Source organism: Phycodurus eques, chromosome 17 (assembly GCF_024500275.1).
Source record: "Phycodurus eques isolate BA_2022a chromosome 17, UOR_Pequ_1.1, whole genome shotgun sequence".
In the NCBI taxonomy this organism is placed as follows: Eukaryota; Metazoa; Chordata; class Actinopteri; order Syngnathiformes; family Syngnathidae; genus Phycodurus; species Phycodurus eques.
In genome coordinates, this window is record NC_084541.1 from 4,262,476 (window position 1) to 4,275,480 (window position 13,005).

At 42.0% G+C, this 13,005-nt stretch overlaps 1 protein-coding gene across 3 annotated transcripts in view; it reads right to left on the minus strand.

Moving 5' to 3' along the window:
- Positions 1–13,005, minus strand: part of ska2 (spindle and kinetochore associated complex subunit 2) — a 36,213-nt gene extending 23,208 nt beyond the window's left edge. For all 3 annotated transcript variants that reach the window (XR_009770194.1, XM_061702498.1, XM_061702497.1), the window contains exons 1-3: positions 12,099–13,005; positions 4,657–4,749; positions 3,610–3,786 (exon numbers count right to left, since the gene is read on the minus strand). Coding sequence is in view for 2 of the 3 variants with exons in the window: in XM_061702498.1 (XP_061558482.1) it covers positions 3,610–3,786; positions 4,657–4,749; positions 12,099–12,131 (303 nt within the window). In the remaining variant the exon portion in view is untranslated. The remainder of the gene's footprint in view (positions 1–3,609; positions 3,787–4,656; positions 4,750–12,098) is intronic.

The following is a 13,005-nucleotide window of genomic DNA, read 5'->3' on the forward strand; positions in this document are numbered from 1 at the left end:
CCCGAGGTTAAATACTCGGACTGTGAAAAAGCCCTGCTCTCCACGGTCTGGGCCATCAAACATATCTCCAACTACACTGGAGGCCAAAAAGTGACCATTGTCACGAACCACCATCCGGTTACCTTCCTTCACAACCAACGCATCAGAGAAGGAACAGTCACCAACGCTCGTATCGCGTCCTGGCTCATGGCATTGCAAAGCTACAATGTTGAGGTCTGCTATGCTAAAAACTCCAGACTCCCCTTGGCAGCAGACTTGGCCGCCTGCCAAAATTGTCTGTATACAGACCCATCCGCAGAACCTCCCACCCCGGCATTGTCAATGACTGTTTTCACGTGCCATCGTTATTTCGATGAGAATGCATGCCACGACATGATAACAGCTTATGACCCATGCAATGTCGGTGACGTGCCGTGCAAACCACAACAATTCCAATTGGATCTGCACTCCTCCCAATATGCTGAAATTGCAGGCATCCTAATAACCTTAACCAAGTAGGTGGTTTTGTGTTTTACCGCTAAGGTTATCAGTACCGACTCAAACTACGCACGTCTTGCATTCACCTGCCACCTACCAAAGTGGCAACGTAATGGGTTCCTCACGTCGGGGCGAAAACCGGTCAAACACCGCAATCTAATCGTTACATGCAACCATCTAGTTAATTCGAACAACATGCAGGTCTACTGTAAGAAAGTCCGAGGTCACTCTCGTATTCCGGGACCTGATAAAATTATTAACGACTTAACTGACTCTTTCGCGAAGCAAGGTGCCTTCTTCCATGGCAGTTTGACGCCTCATGGCTTCCCACCCCACCCAACCCATCGGTGACTATAATCACACGCCGTCAAGCGACCTCCGCCGCACCTGCCGCCGCTCAGCCGCATGGTGACACTTCGTATGTGACACGCTAAAGACGTCAATGGCATTTTTTAACAGGGATGGGTGGGGGAGTGGCGTGTGCAGTTTATGTGTGATCGTCAAGCCTCTGGATAACTGCAATGAGGATTGGCACCCTGTAGAGGGCAACAATGCCTTGAGGTGAATATCCCTCCCTCAGAAGAAGAAGAGGAGGAAGGAGGGGGCGAACCAGCGGGGTAGAAGAGACAATGAGAAGAGACAAACATAAGGGCGGAAAAGAGAAAAAAACAAATGAAAAAAATCCTGGGAAAAAAAAAAAAAAGAAAAAAAAAAAACTTTCGTTACAAGAAATTTAATTCGCCAAGGCAAGAAAAATATTACTGTGACCGACAGGAATGACGCCTTAGATCATGCAGGGAATAAAGGATGATGCTCCGAGCCGATCGCACAAAATGCCAGCCCATACATATGGCGAGATGCTCTCGGCCGCTTGCTGGCTGATCATCTGCCAACCAGGATTTTAATAATCCGGAATCGTCAGAGCGTGAACTTCCTTTTGGATAGCCAGGCGAGCTTCCTCCATGAAGATCGACGATTTTTTTTAATATAAAAACAATTTAGTCCCAGTAGTTCACGTTACAATGTAACATCTGTTGTCAGTACTGATTTTAATTTTCCATTTCGTCCAGGAATTCAACACCCCCGAGTCGAACGTGTTTTAGGATTGCGAAGAAGAAAAGTCGTTTCTTTTTTTTTTTTTAACCCTTGCAAAACACATCAATAAAAAGTATTCCCTCGGGTTCTGCACAGGTTCTGCTTTGAGCAGAAGTAGTGACTGGTTTCAAGGAGAATGACTAATGTAAATTCTGTACATTGTAAAATATTTTTCTGTCAAAAGTACTCTCAGTGTTGTTTTATGTTCAGAAGTTTGAGATTTTCACTAAAGAAAATAAATATTGGTGTCAAAGTCATTGTAGTAGTAGTACCCGGAGAAAAGCCACGCAGGCACAGGGAGAACATGTAAACTCCACACAGGCGAGGCCGGATTTGAACCCAGCTTCTCAGTACTAGACTTGACACCGATTTTATCGGGGCCGATCGTTATCGGCCGATATTTAGCATTGTATGCTTATCGGCTTTAATGTTATAATTCTCCGATCAATGACATCATCAATGACGTCATCGATCGGCTTCGCGAAAGACATTTTCTCTGCGTCGCCGCGAGCTTTTGAATCCAAAAGCTAGTTTATTTTTAGCCTTGTCGCGTGTCTTTTGACGTAGTACTGTAAATATCTGACGTTATTTTAAAAATATATATATATAAAATAAACATGTCGGCGGTGTGGGACAGACAACACGTCGGAGACAGGCAACACGTAATGCTCGGATCAGACTACAAGACAAATTTGCTCTTTCACTGTCAGACTAATGCAATCAAATCGTGTATTCCGATACCACTGCATCTCGTTTTTTACAATCATTGGACTTTATCTTGTCAACTCAAATGCGACCGGATACACTTGTTACTGTGGCGACGACAACAAGAGTGGGGCGCGTCGACTTTGTATTATAAGGACAAAATGGGGAAAAACGTCTGTTGATGGTCACCGGTGCTCAGGACAGGAGACGACGTTCGTTTAAGGCTTGCTTGAGGTATGTTGACGTACTTTTAATACGATACGGCTCACAAGCAGGCAATAAAATGTTATTTATCCTAGCAAGCTCGTGTACCACGAACGGTTGGACGTAAACATGCCGCCGTTCTGTCGAATCATAGTATGATGACTTCACCCACACCGAAACCTTTTTCGGTGTGGGTGAAGTAATTTAATTAAAAATAAAGTAACTTAATTACAGTACGTTAGCACCCATTATTTCTGTCATGTAATGTTGGTTTGACCTGACTGATTAGAATACACGATCTGACTAGAGCAGTGATTTCCAACATTTATGGAGCCAAGGAACATATTTTACAATTGAAAAATCTCACGGCACACCAACAAACAAAAATGTCACAAAAAGTGTATACATTAATTACTGTATTTACTTCCTGTCACCTTATAGAAGACCATTCATTTGTTCTGTCTGTCACTATGCCTCACTGGCATAAATAGAGGAACAAGGATACATTATTTATTGTAAATATAATTTTTGGAGCAATTAAGTACACAAGTATATACAGTAAATGAACAGGTCATTTAAATAGACACATTCCTCTGTCTTGTGATCGGCTCGGTGATCGGTTATCGTTTTTTTAAACTCGCTGATCGGTGATCGACCCCAAAATCATGATCGTGTAACGCCTACTCAGAACTGTGAGGCAGATGTGCTAACCAGTCGTCCACCATACCGCCACTCATCATGGTCAATATTTAAAATAGTATGAAAGATGACACGAGTGATTGCTGCTTTGGTTGCGTCCGGTGGCCGAACCGCTAATGCTACGTAGCAATAGCACGTACATAGCAGCATGTAAGTGTGGTGGCAGCAGTGACAGGGTGTACCTATGATCGCATTTTATGCTTCCACATAATCACTTGCGTGGTATTTTTTGGAGAAACTCGTTGCTCGACAGACGGGCCTCTGTGGGAACTCGTTTTCTTTAAAGCTTAAAGGACAGTGTGTTGAGCGCAATGAGATGCTACCAAGTCCACAAAAAAAACTTGATTATAGAACTATGAACAATATCAAACTGATTTTGATGGATGTCAGTCTGCATAATGTGGTATTCATAAAATGTTGAGTGCATACCTCCACACCAGTTGTCCGTTGAAAGTGTTGAACCAGTGCAATGATACTGTTGAGGTGGTCTTGAATGGAGAACATGGACACTTTTTGTGCAGCTGCAATCTCAGTCATCTGGGAGCGCAACACAGTGTGTTTGTCTTTAATGGCCCTCAGTCTCTCCATCATCACAATTGAGCTCTCCTGCGGGCAAAGTGACAAGTGAAAACAGCTTGTCCCAACTAATTAATTATCAAATGCTACATAAAGTGGTTGAAAACCCCAATCAAAAGTAGAAGGCTAAAAATAACAACAATCTAGCTCAGTGGTTCTTATCCTGGTTAGAACACCGGAGGTTCGGTGAGTCAATCTCAGGCGGTCAGTAGAGATCAAGACATATGTGAGAGATCAAGACTCTGTGTGTGCGCGCGCGTGCGTGTCCGTCCGGTGCGTTCTATTCCATTCACGCCACTCATACAAACCCCAATTCAAAAATGTTGGGAAACCGGTGTGAAATGTAAATCTAAATAAAAACATACATATATATACATATATACATATATGGTAACATGGCAAACTGCCGCGAGCAGGTCAGGAATCTCAGATTAGCGCCGCACATTTCTGAAATATATCTAAAAGTTCACAACCCTTAGGTACCTGTATACAACGATACAATGTGATTTGTCTTTTTTATTTTTAAATACCTATGTATAATGCACTCTATCGACTTTTTGAAAATAATTTGGAGAAAATTTGCGCATTATTCACGAGAAATTACGGTACTTAAAAACAGGGAGTTACTTTTCAATCACCCTGTGTACACACACACACACACACTACGGACACAAGTTTGTCTACAAAACTCACCAAATTTGATTCAAGTTGAGGCAATTGTGTGGCTGCAGTAATGAAATAATCAGAGATTTTTCTCAAGGTTTATATATGGAGCCATTAACTTTTTCCCCACCACAGGTGCAATACACACTAAAGGAAATAGTATTTTTTTCCTGATTTTCCTCTGCTTTGCTAAGCTCCGCAACGGTCTTGAATAAAGGTGTGGTAGTTAAATATCACCTCATGGGAGAATCCATTCTCAGCAGTCCGGTTGATCAGGTCCAGCTTCAGGCGCTTCTCGATGACATCCAGGTCAGCTTCTGCTTTTGAAAACTGCAAAGACACTCTACTTAGATTTAAGCTTTGTTATATATAAATTGGCAGCTTTACATAACCACACAACCTTCCACAGAACTCACTTTTTAACATGTACCGTAATTTCTTGTGTATAATGCGCACCCATATATAATAGGCACCCCCAGTTGTCCTCAAAATTCTGGAAAACCTTTCTACTCATGTATAATGCATTTTGACAATGCATGATTTTGCTGCTCCCATATAATCAAAACATGAAGTATAATCTGTATTTTGTTAGTTTTTTTTTTTTTTAAATAATTCTGAAATTAAGCACTTAATTTTAATACATACTTTCTTATTTACTTGCTCTTATTTTGAAATTCACAGCCCTACTTTTATTTAGTAAATGAGAAAACACACAGTTGTGCTCATTTTTTAATTACCCAGGCCAAATTTGTAAGATGTGTACAATTCTTTAAAGAAAACACGAAGGACCAGATGAAACACATTTATTTGATGTGATTCAAATTAAACTGTCAAACATTGCAGAAAAGCATTATCATTAAACAAAAAAGCATAACCATAAAGAAATTAATGATGGTTCTTCAGTCATCACTCTCATTTAAAACAAAAACATGTTTCACAAATTCTGCCTGGGTATGTAAACTTATGAGCACAATTGTACATATATGCAGTCATATGTACCCCTGTCATATTGGAATGAAACTGTACAACTTTTTCATAACCTCTAGGGGGCGGTGGCATATTGGAATGAAAGTGTAAAGCTTTTTCATAACCTCTAGATGGCAGCATGCATTTATAAAATGGTAAAGTCTTTCATTTTCTCCGATACCAATGCATAATGCGCACAATTGACTTCTGACAATTTTTTTTTGGGGGGGGGGAAATGCACATTATACACAAGAAATTACGGTACTCAGTAAGACAGCTGTACTGAAGAGAGCTGGCACGTTTAGTACGACAGACACACTTCTGAAAATTAGATATCTTTAGCAAGAAGAGGGCGATACGGTGGACGACTGGATAGCACATCTGCCTCACAGTTCTGAGGTTCAAATCTGGCCTCGCTTGTGTAGAGTTTGCATGTTATCTTTGTGCCTGTGTTGGTTTTCTCCGGGTCCTCCGGTTTCCTCCCACATTTCAAAAACATGCATGGTAGGTTGACTGAAGACTCTAAATTGTCCGCAGGTGTGAATGTGAGTGTGGTTGTTTGTCTATATGTGTCCTGCGATTGGCTGGTGACCAGTTCAGAGTGTACCCCGCCTCTTGCCCAGAGTCAGCTGAGATAGGTGATACCCTAGTGAGGAAAATGGATGGATGGATGGATAGATAGCAAGAAGAGGAAACTGGGAAACGCACCAGATTGTTAAGACAGACAAGAAAAACAGACCTACAATGAGGTCCACAAATATTGGAACATCGACACGATTCTTATCTTTTTGGCTTGAAACACGACCACAATGGATTTGAAATGAAATGAACAAGATCTACTGATGACTCCACATCGCCTTGAAAGATACTTATTTTACAACACAGCACTGAAAAGCCAAAATCATAGGGTGTAACACGTTTAAGATACAGTGTAAGATACAGTGTTCCCCCTGTTATATAACGGTTCATCGTTCACGCCCCTGCTACATTGTGAATTTTTTCTGCGTTTCATTATGAGATTTTACAGTGTAATTACTGTAACGCCCTAGGCTGTGGTAAATGAAACCCACAGTTGCCGATGTGCTTTTCATTTTACTGAAAGCCAGGAGAACAGTAAAATAGTGAGCACACTCTTGCAGAAGCTGCTGTCAGCCACAGCTCTCACCCAGATACTTATAAACATAACATGCCACCCCACCAGGCCCCGCCTCTTAATGGAACATGGCTGTACACAGATTCTACAATAAATAGCGTTTTCTATGTTTTAGGCTCGATGTACAATGTGTTTAAAAAGTGTTTTATTATGATGAATGTGCTTCAAGAGTGTGGCCGGTCACATTTTGCCCCTATAATTTAGAGCTGAGTAAATTAGAGTAAATTACGCACGGCCAGTTAAACTTTACGATTTCTTTTTTTATTACATATTTTTTGTTGCTAACAGCTGCACAGTGTACCGGTAATAATTTAGTACCATGAGATTGACCATGAGAAAAATAAAATGATAGTTCGAAGGATAGAAAACAATTTTCCAAATAAGAGCAAAATAAATTTTTTCACTTTGTTAATTTATTCATGTCTGTTCCAATACTTTCGCTCACTTGAAAAGTCAGTGGGTTCAAACAAAAGGTGCTCTGTCCTGATGAATAAATTAATGAATAAAAGTAGCGAGCGACATTTGGATTATTGTAACGGAGTAAAAGCACCGTTACTTCTTAAAAGCAGAAGCAGCGAAAGTTTTTTTCTGGTCTCGTCAACTCCTGTGAGCCAAAGCAGGTCCCGAGCGCACAGGCTGAACGTCAAGCCTATGTCTGTAAGTATTCACCAGGTTTTCACACACTGTTGCTGGTATTTTTACCCATTCCTCCATGCATATCTCTTCTAGCCGACAACACTAACGTCAGGTGATTTTCACCCACACAAGTCTTGTCGTGATTTTCATTGTGTTGCTGCTGTCATTAATGCTTGGTTTGTTTCCCTCCTCCAGTCTATGTTTTTTTTTCCACAGGCATGTGTTTGGGTGATTTTCAGAGTAACATATTTTACGGGTGGAATTTACCCAGTGTGAGCATTTTGTGTGTTTAAATCAGGCGCTCTTTGCACATTCAGGCCGGCCACATTCTCTCCCCCATTTCATCCACAGCTGTCATCCTGTCACAGGCCTGGTTACTCTGGTATGCTAACAAGTGAGTAACATGTAGCTAATGTAAATTTATATCTCCAATCGTTAGTTATGCAGATTTCTTCTGTGGTATGACCCTTGTGGGGACCATGAATGCAAACAAAAGAGAGCGCCCACGTGATGAAAGAAAGAAAATCGCAAGCCAGACTCCAGTGCTTTTCACCAAAGAACTAACTTCGTGTGTCCTTCCTCCGTGACGCAGCTTCAAGACAGAAGCTTGTCCTAGTCTTGTCATCCATGCACACACAACCAAGTATTGGACTCACACAAAAGCCTGAAGTGATCAAAATTTACAACCAAACGAAAGGCGGTGTTGATACCTTCGACCAGATGTGTGTGTGCTCAATACAGCTGTAGAAGAAAACCCAAGAGGTGGCCACTGTGTGTGCAATATGGCATGATGAACGCTGGTGTGATAAACTCAAGGATCATACACAAGAAGAATGCCATGAAGAGAGGTGACATACAAATGGAGAGGGTATATGCAGGCTTTGGCAATGGCACTCATCAAGCCATGGGCAGAGGAGAGGCTCCCCTCTTCAAGTCTGTCACATCAGCTCAGAATCCTCATCTGCAGCGTGTGAAAAATTCCTACACCTGGGACTTATGCGAGCGAGGTTGGACCAGTGGCAGCAGAAAGCGGAGGTCCCTTTGAGAGGTGTGCTGACTGCGCCACAGGCTCGGACTGGAAGACACGAAACAGCTGTCATGTCTGCTGTCGACCAGTGTGTCCTCGCCATTACAACCCTGCCTTTACCGACTGCATGTATGGCATAAGGTAAGTCCAACAATTTGCATGTAATCCTTAATTAGTATTATGGCTATGAATAAACATCACTTAATGGTCATTTCCAAGGAAATTTATATAGTCAAAAAAATATGGTCATTTTTCCCCTCACAAAGTGCAATTATTTGTTTCTCTCTCCCGCAGTTGTCAATGATGCAGGAAGATTGTGCCTTCACCAGACAATGCTCACATATCCCAGAAATGGGTGGACTGAAGAACAAGTTGCCAGCTCCATTATTATTTTTTGTTTGGAAATTTTTCATTAAGGATTACCTCATTTTTTAAATATTTTTCTACCTTTTTAAAGGGTCCCCCCATGGTACCTTTTTTTTTATTTTATTTTATGTGATATTGGAATTGGGAAATTAAAGAACAGTACTATAACTTGGCATTCAGTGTTGTACTTTTAGATAAATTGATGAAAACTGTATTTTAACCGAGATATTATAATCGGGTAAAATTTACCCGTTAGTGATGGTGTTACTAATTTAACCTTAGCGTTCTAGGGCTAGAGCAGTGATGTTTTGGGCCTAGAGCAGTGATGTTTTGGGGCTGTCGCTGGGCAACAAAGACTTTCAACTCCCTCCAAAGATTTTCTATGGGGTTGAGATCTGGAGACTGGCTAGGCCACTTCAGGACCTTGAAATGCTTCTTACGAAGCCACTCCTATGTTGCCCGGGCGTTGTGTTTGGGATCATTATCATGCTGAAAGACCCAGCCACGTTTCATCTTCAATGCTCTTACTGATGGAAGGAGGTTTTCACTCAATATGTCACGATACATGGCTCCATTCATTCTTTCTTTTACACGGATCAGTCGCCCCAAAGCATGTTTCCACCCCAATGCTTCACAGTAGTTATGGTGTTCTTTGGATGCAACTCCGCATTCTTTCTCCTCCAAACACGACAAGTTGTGATTTTACCCAAACGTTCTATTTTGTTTTCATCTGATAATATGACATTCTCCCAATCCTCCTCTGGATCATCCAAATGCTCTTTAGCACACTTCAGACAGGCCCGGACATGTCTGGCTTAAGCAGGGGGACACGTCTGGCATTGCAGGATTTGAGTCCCTGGCGGCGTGGTGTGTTACTGACGGTTGCCTTTGTTACTTTGGTCCCAGCTCTCTGCAGGTCATTCACTAGGTTCCCCGTGTGGTTCCTGGATTTTTGATCACCGTTCTTGTGACCATTTTTACCGCACGGGGTGAGCTCTTGCGTGGAGCCCCAGATCCCCAGATGGGACAGCTGGCAAAAAAGACTGAGAAAGTTGAGGAATGCTCATCAAAGACCTGTTTGGAACATCCCACAGGTGAACAGGCTAATTGGGAACCGGTGGGTGCCATGATTGGATATAAAAGGAGCTTCCCTGAATTGCTCAGTCATTCACAAGCAAAGATGGGGCGAGGTTTACCTCTCTGTGAACAAGTGCGAGAGAAAATAGTCGAACAGTTTAAGGACAATGTTCCTCAACGTACAATTGCAAGGAATTTAGGGATTTCATAATCTACAGTCCATATCACCACCAAAAGGTTCAGAGAATCTTGAGAAATCACTGCAAGCGGGAAGGCCAAAAACCAACATTGAATGCCCGTGACCTTCGATCCCTCAGGCGGCACTGCATCAAAAACCGACATCAATGTGTAAAGGATCTCACCACATGGGCTCAGTAAATACAGTTCGGCGCTACATCCGTAAGTGCAACTTGAAACTCTACTATCTAAAGCAAAAGTCATTTATCAACAACACCCATAAACGCCGCCACCTTCTCTGGGCCCAAGCTCATCTAAGATGGACTCATGCTAAGTAGAAAAGTGTTCTGTGGTCCGACGAGTCCACATTTCAAATTGTTTTTGGAACTTGTGGACATCGTGTTCTCCGGGCTAAAGAGGAAAAGAACCATCCGGACTGTTATGGACGCAAAGTTCAAAAGCAAACATCTGTGATGATATGGGGCTGTGTTAGTGCCAATGGCATGGTACCCTACACATCTGTGAAGGCACCATTAATGCTGAAAGGTACATACAGGTTTTGGAGAAACATATGCTGCCATCCAAGCAATGTCATTTTCATGGACGCCCCTGCTTATTTCAGCAAGACAATGCCAAACTACATTCTGCACGTTACAACAGCCTGGCTTCGTAATAAAAGAGTGCGGGTACTAGACTGGCCTGCCTGCAGTCCAGACCTGTCTCCCATTGAAAATGTGTGGCGCATTATGAAGCGTAAAATACGACAACGGAGACCCCGGACTGTTGAACAGCTGAAGCTGTACATCAAACAAGAATGGGAAAGAATTCTACCTACAAAGCTTCAACAATTAGTGTCCTCAGTTCCCAAACGTTTATTGAATGTTGTTAAAAGAAAAGGTGATGTAAGACAGTGGCAAACATGACCCTGTCCCAGCTTTTTTGGAGCGTGTTGCAGCCATAAAATTCTAAGTTAATGATTATATTTGGTCGAACATGATTTGCAAATCATTGTATTCTGTTTTTATTTATGTTTAACACAACGTACCAACTTCATTGGAATTGGGGTTGTAGATGTACAATTTTATATACAGTGGGTACGGAAAATATTCAGACACCCTTAAATTTTTCACTCTTTGTTATATTGCAACCATTTGCTAAAATCATTTAAGTTCATTTGTTCCTCATTAATCGACACATAGCACCCCATATTGACAGAAAAAAACAGAATTGTTGAAATGTTTCCAGATTTATTAAAAAAACGAAAAACTGAAATATCACACAGCCATCAGTATTCAGAACCTTTGCTCATTATTTAGTAGAAGCACCCTTTTGATCTGATATAGCTAAGTGTCTTTTGGGGAATGATGTTTTTCAATAGGCTTTACACGATCAGGATTTACAATATTCATTTACATAATATATTTAATATAGGCGGCACGGTGGACGACTGGTTAGCACATCTGCCTCACAGTTCTGAGGTTCAAATCCCGGCTCCGCCTGTGTGGAGTTTGCGTGTTCTTGATTGGAAACGCTGAATTGCCCTTAGGTGCGAATATGAGCGCGAATGGTTGTTTGTTTCTATGTGCCCTGCGATTGGCTGGCGACCGGTTCAGGGTGTACCCCGCCTCAGAATCAGAATAATTTTTATTTGCCAAGTATGTCCAAAAAAATACACAAGGAATCTGTCTCCGGTAATTGGAGCCGATCTAGTACGACAACAGACGAAGATAGCTGGGATAGGCTCCAGCAGCCCACGACCCTAGTGAGGATAAGTGGTAAAAGAAAATGGATGGATATTTAATATATAATTTACAATAAATAATGTATCTTTGCTCATCTTTTTATGCCAGTGAGGCATCATGACAGACAGAATAAATGAGTGGTCTTCTATTAGATGGCAGGAAGTAATGAATGTATCCACTTTTTGTGACATTTTTGTTTGTTGGTGTGCAGTGAGATATTTCAATTGTAAAATATGTGCCTTGGCTCCATAAATGTTGGAAATCACTGCACTAGTCAGATCATGTAGTCTAATCAGTCAGGTCAAACCAACATTACAGAAATAATGGGTGCTACGTTACTGTAATCAAATTATTTTATTGTAATTAAATTACCTCACACACACCAAAACATTAGAGCATGATTTGACAGAACACCTGCTTACAAAAGTTAGTGCTAGCATAGAAACCATAGAGAGCCCCGCGTAATAAGCAAGGTTTTCGCAACCATCAATGTAGAGTCTATGTGTTCACATTGGAAACGTATCTCGGTACGTACCATTCCCTCAAGGTTTTCCACCGTCGTCTGCATGTTGAAGTAGTAGTTTGTCTCGTCCTTCTTCTTTTGCTTCTTATTCTTCTTCGGCGGTTTGCAATTGCAAGTTATATCCGCGTTATTAGAAAACCCACACGATTTCCAGGCAGGACGCGCCCTGCTCCAATATTACAAGCTCCTGGACACGCACCACTGCACTATGATTGGCTACTATATCCCAGTAGAACACGCCCTAACCCAGCCTAAGAGCCTGTTTCTGATCCTCTGTGATATTACTTTGATATTTTGTACTTGGACGATAGTGTGACAAAGAGATTTCATTCCTTCTAATAGCCTAAACCGCCCTAAACTCAAAACCCCATAACAAACCTCAGTCTTTTAGCCAACGTCCAGTTGATCCATCGAAAACATTTAGCCAGCTCGCTGTGACTGCCGTCTCTCCGCGCACACTCATGAAATCCCGCACACACACAACCCGAGATTCACTCGTAACACACTAAAATACACTTGTCCACTTATTATTTTCCACATCATGCTCATACCGTACACTCCATCCCAGACAGCAACTTGCAGACCATTCATTCAAACTCCATGTGCAGCCCGAAGCGGACCGGAAACGCCCCGACCTACATCAAAACCTCTTCGACCGGTTTGGAAAGGCACCTTAACACAACCGCGGCTCCACAAAAGAGTTAACAGCCTCCTTTATCCAAACACCGAAGCGTCTTCTGACAACCAAAATGTACGGTACTGTTTTCAGGCTGCTTCCCCGGGTACGTAGAGCCGGTCCGCTCTGTACACCCGGAAGTAGAATGCCACGACGCAACCCTGTTGTGATCACATCCGCCCAGCACACGCGTTAATTTATCCATCCATACATCCATACATTTTCTGAGCCGCTTCTCCTCAC